Raw genomic sequence first — 21,615 nt, 5'->3', positions numbered from 1 at the left:
TTTTGAAAATAAAAATAAAAATGAATTCCTATGCCCCACAAATAACCCAGAGATGCATTTGAAATAAAAGCACACATTCTACTCATGTAAAAACACCAGGCAGGCTCCACAAATAACCCAGCGATGCATTTTAAATAAAAGGACACGTTCTACTCATGTAAACACACACTGGTTCCTGGGCTGTCTGTGGGCAGGATTTAGAAGGCAATAGGGCCGGATCTGGCCCCCAGGCCTTAGTATGCCTACCCATGCTCTAAAACTAGCTTCTCATTTTCAGCTATGGCAGCAGGGATGGAGCATGGCCTCTCCTGCCTGTTGTGGACTGGTCGGATGCAGAAAAGTGATAGGAGGCATCCGTCAGGAAACCATCAGGGGAAGAAGGCTCAGAGCCAGGGGATTGGTGTTGGGTTGACGATGAGCGGTCAGAGGGAGAAGACTGGGGAGAGGAGGCGTGGAAGCTGGAAGGGCAACAAAGCAGGAAGAGGTGGTGGCAGACTGCAGTCCAGACTCTGAGGCCGAAGCAGAGGCTGGAGAGAAGGGCGGCCAAGGGGCTGCTGAAGAATCCAGGGAGTCTCCACCTCCTGCTGTGACCAGCTACCCTCCCTCCTGGCTTATGAGAATGTGCAGAGAAATATGAAAAGAGCGGAACGGAGATTAGTTGTGCGCAGATGCAGTTTGAGACTGCGTGGGGAAAACCCAGGAGAGGAGGAGCCCTAGAGGGGTGGGAAGTTGGGGACCTTCAGTTGCTGAAACCACTGGGCCTGAGCTGTGGTTTGTTTCTTTGAATAAAGATTTAACTTCATCGGCCTTGGATGATTTATTGCTTTTTGTTGCTGACCTACGCCAGGCCCAAGCCCTGACACTGCCTGTCCCAAACACACCCGAATGAACGAGGAGAAGCAACTGGTTCTTTAATTCGTTATTGGTGAAGCACTCGGCTACATCAGATCCTAATTGCAAGTAATACACAAGAACACTCCCTGCTAACTAGCTCTCTAGGCAACCTGTGGCCTCAGACCTATGCCCTGTCTTGGATATTTGGAAGAGCAGCCTGGCTCTGCCCTCATTCTTTCTTAAACCTCCTTGGCTGACGTGGTTCCCTTCACTTCAGTACTTGGCCCCACAATCAGGACCTATAGCAACTGTGGGATACAGTGGTACCTCAGGTTAAGTACTTAATTCGTTCCCGAGGTCCGTTCTTAACCTGAAACTGTTCTTAAGATGAGGTACCACTTTACCTAATGGGGCCTCCTGCTGCCGCCGCACGATTTCTTTCTCATCCTGAAGCAAAGTTCTTAACCCGAGGTATTATTTCTGGGTTAGCGGAGTCTGTAACCTGAAGCGTATGTAACCTGAAGCGTATGTAACCTGAGGTACCACTGTATTTTGTTCAGCCCCCGTAGGGCTGCTATAATCAATGCCAACAACAAAGCATTGATTTTTCACAACTTTTAATGCGTGGATTCTCCAGATCTGAAGGAAAAGCCAAAATCCAGGGAAGGGGAATGTTCATGAATACTCACTCTGCACTGATTTGTTGCCACGGAGAGTGGGATATGACTGAAGTAATTCATGCATTATTTTTTGGTGTCCATCTCTGTGGGATTCAAAATAAGTTCTATTTTTCCGGCCTTGAGGAAGCAGGATTAACTAGGAGTGGAGTTTTTTCACGCACCGTTTTCATAAGGTGGTAAGCTGACTTTTGCAGTGAAATGGCGCCCTGTCCATTTTTTTTTCTTTTGCCTGTAGATCAGGGAGACCATCACTTAAGACTTATGTCATCCACCTTTCATCTGGACTCACCCTGCAAACTGCAGCTTTTCTCTCATCGCAGTTAACATTGTTCCAACAGTTTCCTGGGGTTGCACAATTCATTCGAATTTCAACACAATCTTCCCTTAAGGGACCCCACGAGTCTGGCTGACCTGGCTCCCAAAAGCTGAAAAGACGAGGCAATACAAATCAATCCAGAATGGCGCTCTACTTTTGCTATGGAAAAAAAAAAAAGCTCTGTGCAGTGTGCAGACTCTTAGCACTAAAGTAGAAGCAGACTTCTCACACTAAGTAGATGGTTTGAGAATTTGAATTTGAACCAATGGATTCAAGTTACAAGAGATTGCAGCTCAGGGGCGCCGACTTATAAAAAATATTGGGGGGGGGGGCCCATACCGGGGTCCTGCCCCGGGAAGTTTTCTAAATTTTAGATGAAAATTAGTGAGTTTTAAAGTTTTTTAAAAGTATTTTAGAGTCATATGATCAACATTAGAACCCCGAAAACTCGACTCTCTATAACTCCACACTCCGGGAAACTTGACAAGCCTGAAACACTTTTTGGCTTTGAAAAAAGAAACAAAACATAAACACGCACAGTATTTTCGTAAAAAGCTAATTTAATTTACAGTAACAATTATGCTTATAGACTATTACAGAGCAGTGAATATATAGCTCTGAAAAGACTGAAATGATATTTAAATAAATCCTAAACTATCATTAAAAGAATAAAACATAAAATATTGCTGTCGCACAGTAATAGCACTTTGATTAATAAGTGAAATAGCTAATTTAAGCTTACTTTGAATAAGGCTGAGGGTTCATTAAATAAAAATAATATCTCAAAGTTAATGCTTTAATACAGTTAATAAAGTTAATACAGTATGCCTAATACTGTATGTAAATACTGTAATACTGTATGTAAATAACGGGCTTTAATTGGGTCTTACACCCTAAAAATATTTAAGTATTTGAAAATAACTAATACAGTACTATAGTAATATAGAAATACAGTACTAAACTAGTACTAATATTTCGAAACTGAAAATTTAACATTCTGTATGTATTTAATTCTCTATTTTATAAAGATTTTTAATATCTGACAGTGAGTTTGGAGTAGCCCAATGCAAAAATCCTGAGGATCCATGTGGATCCATGCTTTGTAACCACGTTTTTGCACCACTGTGACCCTAGGCAACAGTGGGTGCGTGATTTTTTTGGTGCAAGATGTAGCCATGAACATGCTATGTGATCTAATGGTGAATTTGGGGTGACCCAATGCAAAAATCCTGAGGATCCATGTGGATCCGTGCTTTGTAACCACGTTTTTGCACCACTGTGGCCCCAGGCCACAGTGGGTGCGTGATTTTTTTGGTGCAAGATGTAGCCATGGACATGTAATGTGATCTGATGGTGAATTTGGGGTGACCCAATGCAAAAATCCTGAGGATCCATGTGGATCCGTGCTTTGTCACCACGTTTTAAATGGGGAGGGAAGGAAAAACACAGAAGGGACAAGAAGCACAAGAGGGGTGTGCGGAGAAGCAGCTGGCTAAGAATGCAGGGGAGGAGTTTAACGGGGTGGGGGGGAGGAAAGGAAGGCAAAAGTCCCCATCCCCCCAAGCCAGCCCTCTCTCTCTCTCTCCCATCTGCATGTTTTTTCGGCTGCCTGCGAGTCCCTAGAGCACGGAGATGAGGAGGTGGTGGGCTGGAGCCTGCACGCAGTGTGACTAGGAAAGAATTAGAAGGAAGGACTCGATCCTTTCCTTAACCCTCTGCTTGCCAGGAGGGCAGGGGATTCCCTGCTCTTTGTTGAGTTTGAGCAAACGCAGCAACAGAAGCGGGTGGGCAGTAAGACCCTGAGGCAGAATGCAGGAAAGCAGCAGCTTCCGCCTTCCCTCCGCCCGCCCGCCCGATCTTATTTTTGCCTGATTTTTGCCTATTTTTGCCCCTGCGCTCCGGCGAGTCAGCTCCGGGGACCACACATTCGCTCAATAACACGCACAGACATTTCCCCTTACTTTTTAGGAGAAAAAATCTGCGTGTTATAGAGCGAAATTTACGGTAATAATTTTCTTAAATTATTGGGGGGGGCAGAGCCCCCCCAAACGAATTTTTGAGGGGGCTCGGGCCCCCTCAGGCCCCATGGAGTCGGCGCCTATGTTGCAGCTCAACATCAGGAAGAACTTTCTGGAAGTAAGAGCTGTTCAACAGTGGAACGGTCTCCCTTGGGAGATTGTCAACTTCCTTGGAGGGGTTAAGCAGAGGCTGGATGGCCACCTGTCAGGGATGTTAGGGGGTTGGAATAGATGACCCTCAGGGTCCTTTCCAACTCTACAATTCTATGATTCTATGTTACCGCAAGCAAGCGTTATCAAACACTTTCCTTATCACAGAAGTCCATTTTGAGGGGAAACAGGTTGAATTGCACAACCTGAATTTGTCAGTTGAATGCCACCCGAAAATAGTGACAGCCTGGAAGAGCTCTTATTAACATTATTTTTGAGAAAGTCTATACAAGAAAAGGCTGCAGAGAAGCTTTCTCATGGACCCACCTGGTTTTGAATGGCGTCTTACCATCAATCCACTTCCAGCTTTTGCCATCTTTTATGAGTCCAATCCATACACTTTGTTTGGATGCCTTGGACAGTGATTCCACAAAAGTCTGCAAGACAGAAATAGAGTGTCTTCACCTGGAATAAGGGGTAAGGGGGAAATTCAACTGAGTTCACATTTAAAGCCAAATCAATCTGATTCGCAGTTTCTGATACAACACATCAACCAAAACACAGCCATTCAACGGTGACCAACCTAGGTCCATAGCAAGGCCACTGAAGAAAAACCTGTAAAACAAGGGAGGGAGGGAGTTTGAAGAAACGAGCCAAGAGGAAGCACTCTGGCTCGCGCCTGATTTTAAATGTTCCCAGCCACGCCCCCACCAGCTGCTGGATTAGCTGGCTGGTCAATGACATGACCGGGATCCCCTGGGCAAAGCGGGACTTCGTTCCCCGCCCCTGGAGGAGAGTGGGTGGCTGTGTGGTCCACCGCAACTCCTCCCCGCAGGGAAGTGGAGCGGATTTGCTGGGGCAGAAGCACCACATTGGTTATTCTACTTCAGCATCTTTCTGAGAAACCAACCATCCATGCTGACGTGTGACAGGGAGCATTTCCCAGATTGTACCACTTCAGGTTGCAGGGAAGGGGCTGTGTGTCTTGAGTGGCGCATCTCCACATGCAAGGTGGCTTTCAAGTAAGGCAAGGGTGGCCATCTCCCAAGAGACTGCAATCTACTCACAGAGTTAAGAACTGGCAGTGATCTACCCCCTTTTTGGGGGTTCAGGTCAAAGTTGTTGAGTTTTTTCAAGGAGGAGATTGAGCTTTTTTAAGGGGAGCCACAGTTGTTCAGCTTCTTTGGGGGGGGGGGAGCCAATGATCTACCAGTGATCTACTGCAGACATCCAGTGATCATGATCTACCTGTTGGACATGCCTGAAGTAAGGCAATAAAGGCTTTCTGGGAAATGATATACAATGAACTGGGGAAAAAAGTTCAAAATAACTTTTGTAAAGAACAACAACCCAGAAGCCTTCTTATTAGGAATTGTAGGTACCAACATCCCAAAGGAACAGAAAAGACTTTTCATGTATGCGACAACAGCAGCATGGATGCTACTAGCCCAGAGATGGAAAGAAGAAAGAGTCTCTATCAGAGAAGAATAGCAAACCAAGACTACGTTGAAATGGCAAAACTGACCGGAAAGCTCAGGAACTAAGAAAAGAAAGAATGGGAAAAATTTAGAATTTATTTAGGAGACCCTGCAGGATTTATTTAGGAGACCATTAGCAGGATTTTAATCTCGCTTGCAGTGTAACAAATACTATGGACAATATGGATAGATATAAAATATAGACTAGGAAATAATATGCAGTTGAAAACGTTCACAATAAGACCCATGAAGGGGATGGGGGAAGTCTCGAGATTCAGAGAAATCTCTATATGGATATGTATTTGGTTTTGTTATAAATTTATATCTGTAAAATCAAATATGAAAGATCAAAACAAGGTGCCTTCGAAGTAAAGCACCACCATGCTAAGGCATCATAAAAGCACAAAAGATAAATGTGCTTGGCTTCTGTCAAATAGTACCATTCAGAGGGTGCCCCTACACACTGTGCTTATCTGTTTGTCCAGTTGGTCCCCCCTCTATGGTCCTCCTCAGCGACATGGAAGGGTGTTTTGGGCCCCCCACTTCACTCGAAGGATCAGGTTGTAAAATCAGGTTGTGTTATGAATGCATTTGCCTTCTAGCATCCCATTGTTCGGCTTACCTCCTCGCTAGCAGTGGTGATGGGAGTCAAAGTAGCATTTCTGTTTTTACATGCCCTTCGGGCATAAAAAAATGATGTTTCAAAAGCGTCGAGGTAATAGAGGTGGCCATCATGTTGCTTCCATCCAGTGGATATCCTTTCAATGAAGGCGTCTTTGAGCCAACGTGGCCGGATCATAAAAGGAACCCACCGAGAACAAGAAGGGCGGACATTAGGAACCAGCTTTTAGATCTCTGCAGATTTTAATATGCATCTCAGAAGTACATGTATTTCATTAAGTGCCAATATGATACAAGACAGAGTTTTGACGTAATCCAACCCTGCAACATTCCAGTACGTTCCCAAGAACATTTGTGATGTCTCAAAACAGGGAATCAAACCTGGTCAAAACATTATAGATTTATTGTTTACATCTAATTAGGAAACACTGTAACAGACACAGTTGGGAGGGGGCAAAGGGACCTTAGCCCCCGGAAGTTGGCTCCTATCCTGCACCAGTTGTTAGAGCTGGTGAGGAAGAGGAGCAACATTATCATCTTTGAATCTCACAACCAGCTTGAGGTTCTAGGGCTCTCCCAGTTTGTTTTGGGCCCCACACATCAAGCAGGCCTCACGCTGGATTTGATCTTTTGTGCAGGCGTAGATGTGATCATGTCCCCCTCGATGGAGGTGCCACTACGCCCTGAAAGCCAGGAATGACTTACCGCCCCCACCCTCCTTAGGTGGCGAGACTATTTGGGCTCACCCGTGGAGGCTTATGGACCCTGATGGATTCTGTCAGGGCTTGCAGGACCCTGCTCCCCCTGGCGACTCATTGACTGAGCTTGGCGGCCATTGATGAGATCACACCTAGGCGTCCTCTGAGACCCCACAGAGACCAGGCCCCCTGGTTTACCAAGGAGCTCCGGAAAATGAAGCGGGACCTCAGATGGCTAGAGCGAGTATGGCAGGGTGCCCGCGATGGAGCCACAAGAACATCTTATAGGGCGTTTATGAAAACCTCTGAGATGGCAGTGAAGGCTGCGAAGAAGTCTTATTTCTCAGCCTCCATTGCATCCGCTAGCTCTTGCCCAGTGTAACTTTTTAGTTTGGAAGCTGTGACGGGATAGTTACGTGGGAGCCAGTTAAAGTTAAATCCTTCGAAGACAGAGGACCTTTGGCTGGGTCGAGATGATATGGGGTTGGGGGGCCAAATCCCACCCCTTGTGGGGGCACAATTAGTTCCGGCGCCTTCCCTCAGGAGTTTGGGTGTAATCTTTGACGCCTCCCTTTCTATGGAGGTGCAGGTTACAGCTATTAGAAAGGTGGCATTTTTTCATCTCCGCCAAGCTAAGCAGTTGGTCCCTTATCTCTCTCGCCCTGACCTAGCCACTGTGATCCATGCGGTGGTCATCTCCAGGCTTGATTATTTTAACTCATTCTACGTGGGGCTGCCCTTGAAAATGACCCAGAAACTCCAGCGGGTCCTCGCCACAGGATCACATTCACCCAGTGCTATACCAGCTGCACTGGCTCCCGGTGGAATACAGGATCAAGTTTAAGGTGCTGGTTTTAACCTTTAAAGCCCTATATGGCCTAGGACCCTCGTATCTACGGGATCGCCTCTCCTGGTATGCCCCACAGAGGACCTTATGGTCTGCAAATAACAACATCTTAAAGATTCTGGGCCACAGAGAGATCAGACTGGCCTTGACATCTTTTTGCAGGGCCTGCAAGACGGAGCTGTTCTGCCAGGCCTTTGGTCAGGGTTCAGTCTGACTCATTTTCTCCTTGTATAAGAACAAGCACAAAGGAGGTTCCCAGCCCGCTCACAGGTACTTATAATATCAGTGGAAACAGTTGGTAACCACCTTCAGTTTTAACCTGAAGATTGCCACTTGTCCAGTTTTAATTTTAATTCATTTGAATTAATTGTGGGATTGCTTGTTTTTAGGCATTGTCTTACTTGTATGATGTTAGCCACTCTGAGCCCAGCTTTGGCCGGGGGGCGGGCAGGATATAAATAAAATTTATTTATTTATTTAATAGGGCACCCTTTCCCAGCCTGGTAAGCTCCTGTGCTGGCTGAGGCTAATGGGAGTTTTGCTCCATGTGTCTTGGACTACATGGGAAGGGACATGGTAGAGGCTCAAGAGGGGCCAGATGCAAAGAGGGGCCACCACCATGTTCAGAGACTGTGGGACTTTCAGGAGGTACAGATTCAGCTGGGTGAGGTTCTCCTTGTGCTCTGATTTGTTTGCATCACAGTCGCATGGAGTAACTTACCAATTGATAGCTGTAATTCAAAAATTTTAGAATCTATCTTGACCACTTCCTGCAGTAACTTCTGAGCTTCATTGAGTATTGCCGAATCTAAAGAGTTGTAGTGGATCAAGTCAGGGAGATCTCAAACACACACACACACACACACACACACACACACACACACACACTACCGTATTTTTCCGGGTATAACACGCCCCCATGTATAAGACGACCCATATTTTTGGGGACAAAAAATAAAATTTTGGAGGGGGAGACTGCCCAGAGTTGTTGAGTTTTTTTGGGGGTGGGATGCCCACCTGCACACTCACTGAAACCACAGCAGATGGCACACACGCCACAAATCAAATGCCCAATTGCTGCAGCTACAGCCAATCATCAGCAGGCCTTGCCTCAGCAACCAAATACGCGCCAAATCGCCCATCACCCCTCAGCTTTCCATGTATAAGAAGACACACAGTTTTAGCCAATTATTTCTACGGAAATAATATCACCTTAGGATCAGAAAATTATGGTAATTGCGTTACATTCTGTTGCGCTCTGGCATAAGACAAGAAGCAGATCCCAGGGTTATGCTGATAGGAGCAGTCCTGATTCTCTGCAGCAGGGATCACCAAGAGGGAGGGATCCTGGTTAGACTATGCCATTATATCAGTATCCCTTTGTCTCAACCCCCAAGATTGTGTGTGGGAAATTGCTCTTATGGACATGGCACATACATGTTAGTTATATCTATCCCTAGTCCCCCACCTGCAACTCTACTTGGTGAAGCTTTCACCCCTCCAACTCTGCCCCCAAACCCTGGAGATCACCTTGCAGTGACTACAGCTATGATCCTATAGATCAGGGGTAGTCAACCTTTTTATACCTACCACCCACTAATGCATCTTTCTTGATGGTAAAATTTCCTTACTGCCCACCAGCGCTCGATGGAAGGAGGATTCAGCTTGTGCCGTAGAACCCCCTACCACCCACCTAGAATCCTGAAATGCCCACTAGTGGGGCGGTAGGGACCAGGTTGACAACCCCTGCTATAGATCTTCCAGATGCAATGGGATTTCCTCCCAAGTAAGAGAGAAAAAGTATAAATAAATGCATCACTGAATTGAAGTTTAAACTGTTTATTATTATCAAATCCAAACTTTCTTCTTCTTATTATTAGCAATTCTATTTTTAAAAAATAAATTTTTGTCGGAAATTTTATTTACAACATAACACAACCCCCCCAACACAGAAATCCATCCCCATCAGACATGAACATAACAAACAACAAGCATAATATACAACAATACAAACAACCAAATAAAAGACTTCCTTTATACTGTTTCTGGCATTCTTATTTACTTCTTATAAGCTGTTTCCTTTATGAATAATTATTAAGATTTTTCTAATTATAACTTAAATATCCACAAAGTCTCCTGTAGACATTAATCGAAACAAGTCCAGGTATGAATTTTAGGGCACTGTTTTGTGAAGTTTTCTCTGCATTTTCCCCGTGCTTTTTGAAATTCTTGTCTAGTGTGGTCTCTAATTGCTTCTGTTAATCTAGCCAGTTCAATATACTCTAACAGTTTGTCTTGCCATTCCATTTTTGTTGGCACAATTTTTTTTCCAGTTTTTAGCAATTAGGATCCTTGCCGCTCCTGTGGCATAGAGGAATATTTTCTGATCTTCTCTTGCTATACCTGCGTCCATTATCTCTAGTAGAAATTCTAGCCCTTCCTTATACAAACACACACTTCCCTTCATGCCCCATTTTTAAAAGCCAGCAATAATTAAAAATGGGCTATATAAGATCTAAGATGAACCCTACCCAGTACCCTGGCCACTACATTTTGGGCCCCTTTCTTTCAAGGGCAGCCTCACATAGAGCACATTGCAATGCTCTGTGTGAGAAGTTTGGACCAAAGAAAGGGGAATCAGCTAGTGAACTTCTGCTGCAATTCCTCAGGACTAAACTTTATCAGATTCTTTGGCAAAAAGGTACGTTGGACTTACTGCGAACTTCCTTTCTCTTCAATAGATGGAAGTTAACCAGGAATGGCTTGCTCCTCCCACTTTCCTCAGAAGCAGGGCTATGCAAATGACTTTGGGCTTGGTCCGAACCAGTAGGAAAACTCTCCCCTGGTTTCAGGACACAATGCAGCTGAATGAAAAAAGGCATTATGGAATATTTCTTGTAGTTCAAGAAACCATTACCTTCTGTTCCCGTAAACACAAATAAGTGGGCATATAACTAACCCCTGCCTGAAGAAGATTAGACAGAAGGTCACCCCCCAAACCTTAAACTATCCTAATAATTGGCTCCTGAAGTCAACCCTAACCCTAACCTCTTGTACTGTGGCAGGGAGACAATTCTTGGGTGATTCATCTACTGAAGAGAATTAACATCCATGGGAAACCCAGTCTTCCCTGCTTGGAGTAATCTAGGAACAGCATGTTTAAAAAAATGGCAAAGCAGTATAATGTACAGTGGATGCTCGGGTTGTGAATGTGATCCATGCAAGAGGCATGTTCGCAACCCGCAGCGCCGCGTCTGCACACGCGTGGGTTGTGATTCAGCACTTTTGCGCATGTGCACAGTGTGATTTAGTGTTCCTGCGCATGCGTGAGCGCCGAAACCTGGAAGTAACCCATTCCGGTACTTCCAGGTTTGGCGCAGTGCACAACTTGAAAACGCACAACCTGAAGCGTCTGTAACCCGAGGTATGACTGTACACCCGCCCTGGAGAGCTGTCCAATTCAGACAACAGACAGAGCCTCACAAGTTACATTCTGTCTTGGTCTGGGTGGAGTTGTAGGACCTTGGACAGCTCCAATAACAAGAGGAAGAAAGTCTGACGTTAACCTGTGCTGTCTCTGGCTGGCAATGCAGAGTTTGGCTGCCATTTACATTTCTGTTGTTCGTTTGTATATATAGGTTAATGGGAGGGTTTTGAGATGGAGCATTTTTGATGATTTGACAGATTTTGTGGCGACTTATCCAAGCGTTTCCATCTTGTGGTCCTCGCTGCTTGAGAGGAGGACATGGAGAGATTGTGTGAGCCCGGCTGGAATCAATAAAGCAAGAAAGGTCTTGGAGCGGGCCGTGGCACGTAGAGTGGCGGATCTGGGCGGGTGCGTCATTGGCCACCCAGGCATCCAGTACAACAATGAGGCCCTCTACAGATGGGATGGCGTGCATCTTTCAGATGCGGGAAATGACATTTGGTTGGGGGACATCATAGCAGGGATTAGGGGTTGGTTACGGGCCTGAAGGTATTGGCGGCGAGCCTTGCTCTTGTGGCGGTTAGGCATTGGCATGGGGCAAATTATAGGAAAAAGGAGGGGGGGAAGGGAGCACCATCACCTTCCCCCAATGAGAAGGGGTAGTCCGGTAGAGGACTCCCAGGGGGGCGTGGCCTTGTCCGAAGCCTGGAGAGGTAGAGCCTCCGGCACGCCCCCGAGCGGTGACACCCGTGGGATCCTAGTTGGTGTACTTCAACAGGACTCCTGCGGTGTGTTCAACCCTTCCCGGTCACCATGCCGGGTAGTCGATAGAAGCCAATGCCTAAGGCCAATACCTTCAATTCCGTAATCAATAAAGTTGTGGCCTTTCACGCCCATTAACCTTAAAGCAACGTCTCTGTGTCTTCATTTCAACTGGGGGAGGAAACTTGCCACGCAACAGACAGAGCCTCACAAGTTACATTCTGTCTTGGTCTGGGTGGAGTTGTAGGACCTTGGACAGCTCCAATAACAAGAGGAAGAAAGTCTGACGTTAACCTGTGCTGTCTCTGGCTGGCAATGCAGAGTTTGGCTGCCATTTACATTTCTGTTGTTCGTTTGTATATATAGGTTAATGGGAGGGTTTTGCAAAGGAAATGGAACGAATTGGCCTCTAACTATAGACTGGCATTTAAAGGTACTGAGCCCAAAGTCATTTGATAGCCCTGCCTGTGGAGCAAGTGAGGAAAATGGCCTGCTCCTAACTGCCCTCCAAAACTGAAGGGGGAATCTTGGGTTCCATATGGGGTTACACAACTGCTGGATATTGTGAATGGAATAGAAGGGTAGTCTTAGAGAAGAGGCATTGGAAGACAGGTGGACAATAAAACACTCCCTCTTTACATGACTGTAAGCCCTGCTTCAGGTGTGGGATGATGACCCAGCATGGGAGAGAGGAAAAGGACTTGAGCATCAACACTGCAACTCATTACTTACCATTCATGTGTTCAAAGGACTGATTTCGACTGACCATGAATTCCCGAATCCTCTGCATAGCATTGATCTTTACTGCTACTTCTTGTGATTCCAAATAATCTAATACCAAGGAAGGTAGAAAAAGAGTGCTGTTTAGACACAACATGCTTATACCTAGTGAGATGGTCATTCTGAGCATAGCACACACCTGCCTCCCTCTACCATGGTCACAAGGACTCAATTTCTAATGCCATTGCTCAGCCCTGGAACAGGCGATGCCATACGAAAGGAGACAGTGCACTGGAGCGCATGTGGAAATCTATACAATCTATACTTGGGGCATCAGCTACCTCTTTGCGCAGAGCTTAGTTGGTGGGGTTTTCCCCCCACATAGATTGAATCAAATCAATGGGGAGTACAAGGACTTAATGGAGGTCGGGTTGTGCCTCCCCTCTTTTTGAAAGGGTTCTTCATACTGAAGGAAGGCTATCCTTATCACATCTGATGAGCTTTCTTTGCTAGAAGAGTAGGAACTTACACAGAACAAGCAGCACAGTTGAGATAGAAAGCATGAGGACACACAGGAACCCAACAGCCCATTCACCATAGTAAGATTCCTCCTCATCAGGCAGTGTCTCTGGAAGGAAAAAAAGGAACGAAAATTGTCCTTGGACCACCCATAGAAAGCATCCTGGCATCATCCCAGTGGACAAGCTTGTTCATATATTCTGGCTGTAGCCAGCAGCACCTAAAGCACAAAAGCTTTGAAAGCTGCTGCTCAATAAACCTGCAGTGGACTGAAAGCTTGATAACTTGATAACCATGGGCTTGTCACAAATCTTCCCTCTGTCTTCCAAGGAGCACCCTGTTGGGATTTTTGCCTATCTGATGCAGCTTCCCACAGAAGCAATTAAGGAAGACTGAGCAGAGGGAGTTATTCTGCCTAGAGATATGGGACCTTGGCTACAACTCTGCTATTGGACGAGGTCACTCACATAGGCATGATGACACATGACCTTCCTGTTGGTTAGTGGTTGGTTGGTCAGTGTTGTTCTGAGAGTTAGTTGGAGTTTGTTCAGAGAGAGTTAAGATCCGTGTCTGTATCCTGTATATAGTAACTTGTGAGTCTGCTGTAAATAATAAACCTATAAGTAACCAAGTTACTAGTAGCAGTGTCTTGTTCCTGCTTCATCCTGCCAGCTAGCAACCGACTGCTTCTGGACAGTCTGCATATGCTCTGCAATATTCAACAGGTTATGGTTGAGATCCTTCAACAGGTTATGGTTGAGATCCTTCAATACACCCTGCCATCATTGCTGCCACTGCAGCACCAGCAGGTGTAGTGAATGGTATAGTTTGCATGGGCCAAAAAGATGGCTGAAGAACATCACAAAATGGATGCAATGCCTTTGAACTGGTCACGAACTGTGTTGCAGAAGCACTAATGGAATGTGGAAAACATCACAATGTTTTCGCAAAAACAGTGTGTGCCGGGAACGGTACACAGACGGAGGCTTGGAGGTGGGCTGTACAACTTTACACAACGTTCAGATAAGATAAGAGTTGTAAGATGATGCTAAGGACAAGGATGTGAGATGCCAAAACCATGCCAAGAACAAGGAGTAAGGAGTTGTGTAACGGAAGACCAAGGTGTATAAATGGCAAAGCCTTACAGCCTCAGTTGTGTGCCAGACATTGACAGCTGTCGTCTGGTCACTCATGTCTCTTACTGGGTCTGATCAATCCAGTGTAGAGTGGTGAGTAGGGGAGATGTATGGATGTATGTGTGATTGAGTGCATGTTCCTGTCTTGTCATGCTTATTAATCAATAAAGCAATGTTACAGAGAAAATCCAATGCTGGTTGTCTGAGGTTTACTTGCGCTTTCCTAGAGTGTACTACTGGTCTCATTTATGCTAAACACCTAAACAGATTAAAAGGACCTATTGGTCATAACACAGGCTGGATCCTTAGAGGTTGGATCTGCTGCCTTCGTGGATTCCACCACCTGAGGGAATCACCTCAGCTTGTGAGTTGGGTGTGAGGAGATTTTACCCCTCCCATATCCAAGAATCTCCTGATGAATCTGGTGATTTTCCAGAGAGGAGGGGGCGGTGTTCTGCTCTCTACTTATTCTGCTCCAGCACCACATCAAAGAATCAGTCAGTCAGTCAGTGACTCGGAGAGAGAGAGACTGAGTGTTAGAGAGAGATCGTGTGTAGAGATAAGGTTGCTGCTAAGAGCAGGTGCAGACACTCAGTGCAGTTCAGCATTCATTTTGCTTAGACCTCATATAGCTCTGTACATAGTTGTGTATTATAGTTGTAGATAGAATAAAGAAGATATTCTACAGAGATGCTCTCCGAGTCGTTTATGCTCTGCAGTACTCTGCTATACTCTGCTGTGCAACAATCGTCTTGTGGAAGTGAATCCGGTGCTCACAACTCTAAGCTGTGAGTCCACAGCACTTTGACCTGTGCAGAAGGTGGTCTCTGGAAGTGCTACCCAGCTCGCCTAGCCCTGTCGGGGCTGAAGTGGATGAGTCCAGTTGGTGACACTGGCTCAATGGCGATGCTGACAGGGTGGGACCAGCCTTGGCTTCTTGTTTCACCAAGCCTTTCCCCCCTGTAAATCAACAATGTCAGTATAAAATAAACATGATGATCAATAGAAGGCAATAGTCAATAACACCTAACTTGCTCCATGTAGGGTACAGACACAACAACAACAAAACCTTGCTAAGCACTGCAAAATATAAAGGCTTATATTCAGAAAGATAGGCAGAGTCCCACTGATTTTAACTAGACATTTTCATCTGAATTCTACAGATGTATAAATTACTGAATTTCTTAAACACTTGGAGGAGTTCTTCTTTCTCTTCATGTTCCTGCCTGGAACTTAGGCCTGGATCTATATATTTGGCAGTGATTCGCTAATGGAACTTTTCAGCCATGATGCCCCATTTTTGGAATTTTCTACCCACTGAAATTTTTCTGGCACTTTTGTTGTTGACATTTATACACCAAGTCAATACGTGGCTACTTCTCTGAGCTTTTAGAGACCAAGAACTAAGCCATGGGTTGGAAAACTTAGGCCCGGGGGCCGTATCCAGCCCAATCGCCTTCAAAATCCTGCCCGCGGACGGTCTGGGAATCTGTGTGTTTTTACATGAGTAGAATGTGTGCTGTTATTAAAAATGCATCTCTGGGTTATTTGTGGGGCATAGGAATTCGTTCACCCCCCCAATATAGTCCTGCCCCCCACAAGGTCTGAGGGGCAGTGGACCAGGCCCCTGCTGAAAAAGTTTGCTGACCCCTGTAGTAAGCCATAGTAAGCAGCGTGTGAGAGGGGGCAGGGATGAAAAAGAAAGAGGAAGCAGAGGGCTTGCAGAAGACCAGGTAAGATTTTTTGCTCATTGGGGATGGGCAAAGATATCAATTTCTCATTTTTTCCAATCCTTAATTCAGTTCTCCACATTTCCAGACTAGATTGTGATTATTATTTTTTTAAAAAACACATTCTAATGAAAATTCGCCAGTGTTTTAGTGCGAATTTCTCTTAATATGCACATATTTTATTGCAATTTGCCTAATCTACACATTTGCAAAGGAATTTCCTTACTCTAAAGGTTTTTTGGTATGTTACTTTTATCAATGCATGCATTTTTATGCACACCTACTGCTAATTTGTGTGTGTGTGTTTTTAAATAAACATTGCTTGGCTGGACAAACACTTGCAAATTTTGGAGAAGTGTGAGTTTCAGAGTATGGCTCTGTTTCAGTTTGCATGTTGTTCTGGGAAGGAGAATCAGGTAAGTACACCTTTAAATGTGAACGGAGCTGAGTTTCTCCCCACCCCTAATTCTTAAATGGGGAAAGAAGCCCAAACTGGGAGTAGCTGTGTCTCTCACATCCCCTCTCCAGTTAAAGAGAAGTAAGCAAGGAAAGCGGACAGTACGGAGGCCCCTGGGCCTTGCTCCAAATATAAAAATATGGTTTGTTTTCCTGTGAACTGAAAATAAAATTAGAAACAACTAACCTCCTGATGGGAGACTACTGCCACTCTTCATTTTGCCTACTCATTTTCACTGGCTTCTCCACCTGGATTGTTCTCTATGGAAATATATAATGGACTTTGTTTTTTTAAAAAAATTATTATTATTATTATTATTATTATTATTATTATTATTATTATTATCATCATCATCATCATCATCACTTTTAGCAAATCAATTTATAAATCAATATATCCAATTACATTTTCCCATTTTCCCCTTCCCTCCCATTCCCACCCTCCAAAGACTTCCCTCACCTCCTCTCTCTGATTTGTTTATACATATTATTCTCTGCATGCTATAAAATTGTACATATCATTGCCTTATCTGTCATATGTTCTACTAATGAATTTGTGGATGTTTATTCAAAACATGCCAAGAAGTCCAAATCCTTTTGTGGTCTTTTAAAATAGTTTGTAAATATTTCCTATTCTTCCTTGAAATCACAATTGTCCTTCTCTCTCTCTCTTTTTTTAAAAATAATATTTATTCAAATTTTCAAGATACAAAAACATTTAAAGCATAAACAAACAAAAACAGAAAAAAGGCAAAAGAAAAAAGAAAAAGAGAGAAATGTATACAAGATTCAAAATAACTTCATTTCATTATCTTGTGTCTTAGACCTCCTCATACCTCCCTTTTTTGTATTCCAATTTAATCATTGTTTCAGCAAATTCTTCCCATATTTATCAAAAAAAGAATAATTTATCTTAACAATCTATTTCAAATTTATCAATATTACCTTTAACTTTATCTTTACTTTCAGAACCATATACCTTTAAATTTAGACTTTAAATTATATTTATACTTATTATCTTCGAATCTTTCTACTAAAGCCAATTATTTCCTTTCCGCCACAGTCTATTATTTCACCAATGTTACTCAGAAATAGCCAAATATATAAAAGAAAGTTCTCTTCTAGTTTTGTCCATCGTCCCTTTCTTCCTGGTTTCGGGTTGCGTCCGTCCTTTCTTCCCTTTAATCTTAATTTTCAGTCCGGTGTTCTAATGTCTGAGGCTCTCAAGTCACTTCCATGCCACCTCTGCAGATTTTCTTGCTCCTGGTTGTGATACGATGCTTTCTTGTCCCTTGTTGAAGTCTTTCATACTTTCTTCCCCTTCTCTTTGGGGAGTGGATCTCTGGGAAGTTCCATACAGTCATAGTCTCCATTTTCATTTATCAGGTTGTTCCATTCCCCCCAGTTCCACTCCCCATTGTTGAATTTGTATTCCAAACGGTAGTTGCTCCAAAATTACTTATTCTCTTGTTTCACAGTCCCACTAGAGCTAAGAATCCCCTTAACTCCAGAAGTTTGCAGACACCCTTTGGATTCAACGACAATAGATCTCTCATTTTGTAACTTTTGAGGTATATTAACAATCTCTTCCATCTCCCACTGCCCTTGGGTTTGCTTTAAGTCAGTTTCCTGGGTCAATTGTTGTAAGGTTTCACTCTCTTCTTCTCCTGTCAATCCATACTTTCTAGCTACAGCAGTCATGGCATCCAGTTTCTCATCTACCAAGTTCATATCCTCCTGCAGCTGCTGCAGCATAGCATCCACTTTAACAAGGGCAGCAAGAAAAACTTCCTTCCTGCTCATTTTTAGTCAAGGTCAGATATCTGGTCTCACGCTGATTTCCACAGCTGTTATGTCTCTTTGTGAACTGCAACAAAGAAACTAACAAACTCCCTCTAGAGGGCAAAACTTCTGTTAACCTCCATCTTTAAAATGTATCAAACAAAGGAGAATTTACTTTCAATTTTCCAATACTTTGTTTCCTTGCAACAAGCACAAGCAGAAAGCGACATTAAAGTCTATTTGTTTCTCTTTTATTTCTATCTGTCCAAGTCCGTTTCCTTCAAAGAATCTGTCCTGACGTCCCGTCCCCAGGTTGGGGGCAATGGAAATTTATTCCTTTACTTTCTATCTGCAGGATTAGATAGTCAAAGTTCTTTTACCCCCTTTCCTCCTGCCGTCAAGGGGGTTTTAATGGTCATAAGTGCCGGAAATTTCAATCTTTGAATCAAATTCAAGGCTAATTAGTTTGTACAATCTTTGCTTCAGTCTGTTTACAAAAAACGGGAGGCAGACTTCATTTTTATACCTTCCCGCTTCGTACCTAATTCAAAAAAATTTTTTTTCTTAATCCAATCCTCCGTTTTTACTCACGGGTACTTGTTTAGAGTCCAAATGTCATCAGGAAAAAGCCGGCGCTCTCCGTCGATGGCTATGCGGCTTCCCTCCATGAAAGTAGCAGTCGGTTCGTTTGCACCACGCTGCTCACCCCACTTCACTCCGGAGCCCCCAAAAAGGGTTTCCCGGCGAGTAGGGGAGGCGCTCTTGGTGCTCTGCCGAACCCCACGTCCCCAGGCTCCTCCGCCTGGGGTTTCTAGCGGGTCCCCACCTTCGCTGCGGTGGGAAGACCCAATTTTCACAGAGCCCGTTCCTCCAGTCGGAGGAACTCCGCCATTCAACGATGGCGCCAACCCGGAAGTCTCCACAATTGTCCTCACACAGTTTATATGTCAACTTTGCCAACTCCACATAGCCCATCAGTTTTGCTTGCCATTGTTCTTTCGTCAGGACTTCCTCATTCTTCCATCCTTGTGCTAACAAGACTCTTGCCGCTGTTGTAGCATACATAAATACGTTTGTAGGCTGCTTAAACTGTAGCTCAAAGACATCCTTCACAAACCTGGCATTCTCCTAATGGCTATTTTGGCAGGGGCTGATGGGAATTGTAATCCAAAACCACCTGCAACAGACCTGGTTGATGAAGGCTACATTAAGACGAATGGAGTACTTAAGGAGCACTCATAGCATTCATTGTTATGCTCCTCCTGCTTTGTATGATAGGGTGGCTGGAGTTTTGTGGCGCATAGTTGACAGAGAATTTGCACCCAGAAAGCCTCTGGGATCTCCAGTAGCAGCAAAGCAATGCCTGAGATTTTGAAGTGTGGGTGACAGTGTCAGATGACGCAGCACTGGGCAAGGCAGGGACTTCTCTGACTCAGTGAAAAGAGGGACAGAGAATTTTGTTCTGTCTGCCTTCTTAAGCAGACTGACCTAATTTGCACCTCCTGAACAAATAAGCAGCTCGAAATGTAATTATCATTTAGGTTTTTCACTTTTCCAAATTTTGTGATATAGTCCTTGGCTCAAAATAAATACAAATGCATTTTTTAAAAAACACACAACCTGTGTACTTTGTGATAAATACACTCAGAAAGGTGTGCGCCAAAATAAAATATATATCTAAATACTTATTTTGTGTTTAAAACTCATATTTGAATACAATTTTTCTACCGAATTTTCTTTCTTGTTGAAATTCACACCTCAGCATAGAAATGGGATGGAATGGACTTATGAATAAACACATATGAAACACATGTGAAAGTGACATGGATGAGAAAGCGACTAATCCACCCATCCTTAAGTACAGGGCAGTTTCATACGAATAACATCCCCCACCCAATTCTGCCCCTATTTGGATACCGTGGTGCTCCCATCAGCTGATCTCTCGGCCTCAGCTTCTTCCTGCAGACAGATGTTCCTTCCTTCAACAGCTCCAACCACCTCCTACTTTGATGCAAAACATTCTAGAACTCTTCCCATTCAGCTTCTGCTGCACCCTAACTGGGACTGGCAGCCAGCCAATCAGCATTCCACATAGAGCAGAAAGTCCGGGAGCCAGCGTGGTGTAGTGGTTAAGAGTGGTGGACTCGTAATCTGGTGAACCGGGTTTGATTCCCCGCTTGTCCACATGCAGCTGCTGGGTGACCTTGGGCTAGTCACACTTCTCTGAAGTCTCCCAGCCTCACTGGGAGTGTTTGTTGTGGGGAAGGAAGGGAAAGGGGAATGTTAGCCGCTTTGAGACTTCTTAGGGTAGTGATAAAGCAGGATATCAAATCCAAAATCTTCTTCTTCTTCTGGGGAAATATTTAGTTTACATATTTGCTAGAAGCCTTGTACCTGGGCTGGAAGATTGGGAAAATATTGCCTAACAGAAAGATCATTTGGATGTCATTCTGGAGTGAATATTTTGAATATCGAATAGACCCCTTACTTCCTCTGTGAATGATCAACTGGTTTGATGGTTCTGTTTTCCAATAGATGATGCAGTAAAATATTATAAAAGCAAGGAACTGCAGAAAGACGGGGGAGGGGAGCCGAAATAAAATATATATGATAAATTGTTTGCTTTCCAAGTTTTTCTTTTTCTAGTTTTGGTATGTTGTAAAATTAATTATATAAAGAATATGTGTGTGTGTGTGTGTATTTGTTGTTGTTTAGTCATTTAGTCGTGTCCGACTCTTCGTGACCCCATGGACCAGAGCACGCCAGGCACTCCTGTCTTCCACTGCCTCCCGCAGTTTGGTCAAACTCATTCTGGTAGCTTCGAGAACACTGTCCAACCATCTCGTCCTCTGTTGTCCCCTTCTCCTTGTGCCCTCCATCTTTCCCAACATCAGGGTCTTTTCCAGGGAGTCTTCTCTTCTCCTAAGGTGGCCAAAGTCTTGGAGCTTCAGCTTCAGGATCTGTCCTTCCAGTGAGCACTCAGGGCTGATTTCCTTCAGAATGGAGAGGTTTGATCTTCTTGCAATCCATGGGACTCTCAAGAGTCTCCGCCAGCACCATAATTCAAAAGCATCAATTCTTCGGCGATCAGCCTTCTTTATGGTCCAGCTCTCACTTCACACACACACACGCACACATTTCCAAGAGATGATTTTTAGCCACCAAAAATTCTGGTGCTTCTCCAGAACCTAGGAACAAGGTGTTGGGACAAAAACGTCTCAAGGATGAGATGCAAACTCTAGAGCACATCCCTGTCTTACTGTCTCCATCACCTAGCTGTCTGAGCTGACATCCTTCCAACGGTGTGTGAAAGCCAACAGCCTCACCCTCACTGGACGTGAAAGTAGACTTGATTCCGAGTCAGGAGGAGGAAGCCTCCTACCTACCTTCTGAAACTTTTTTGTATAGAAAACGAAGTGTCCCCCGCTCTGTGTGAGAGAA

The 21,615-nt window shown here is 44.3% G+C and overlaps 1 protein-coding gene across 3 annotated transcripts; it reads right to left on the bottom strand.

Annotated features, from left to right (window-relative positions):
* Positions 1-1,434: 1,434 nt before the first annotated feature.
* Positions 1,435-20,261, bottom strand: LOC309350344 (C-type lectin domain family 4 member K-like). 3 transcript variants are annotated; one of them, XM_081877361.1, is made up of 8 exons: positions 20,092-20,245; positions 16,580-16,653; positions 13,081-13,179; positions 12,564-12,662; positions 8,364-8,450; positions 6,099-6,250; positions 4,326-4,435; positions 1,435-1,939 (listed from the first exon to the last, which is right to left on the bottom strand). In XM_081877361.1, the coding sequence occupies exons 2-8, from the start codon at positions 16,608-16,610 to the stop codon at positions 1,774-1,776; spliced, it is 744 nt and encodes a 247-aa protein (XP_081733487.1). In that variant the 5' UTR covers positions 16,611-16,653; positions 20,092-20,245; the 3' UTR covers positions 1,435-1,773. The 3 variants fall into 3 exon arrangements, with proteins under 3 accessions (XP_081733487.1, XP_081733488.1, XP_081733489.1); XM_081877363.1 differs by having other exon boundaries at positions 1,810-1,939; positions 4,326-4,463; positions 20,092-20,261; XM_081877362.1 differs by lacking the exons at positions 16,580-16,653; positions 20,092-20,245 and adding an exon at positions 10,359-10,506 and having other exon boundaries at positions 13,081-13,098.
* Between the last annotated feature and the right edge of the window lie 1,354 nt (positions 20,262-21,615).

Source organism: Podarcis erhardii (genome assembly GCF_964252035.2).
Source record: "Podarcis erhardii genome assembly, chromosome: 9".
In the NCBI taxonomy this organism is placed as follows: Eukaryota; Metazoa; Chordata; class Lepidosauria; order Squamata; family Lacertidae; genus Podarcis; species Podarcis erhardii.
This window is presented reverse-complemented; position numbering and strand designations above follow the sequence as displayed.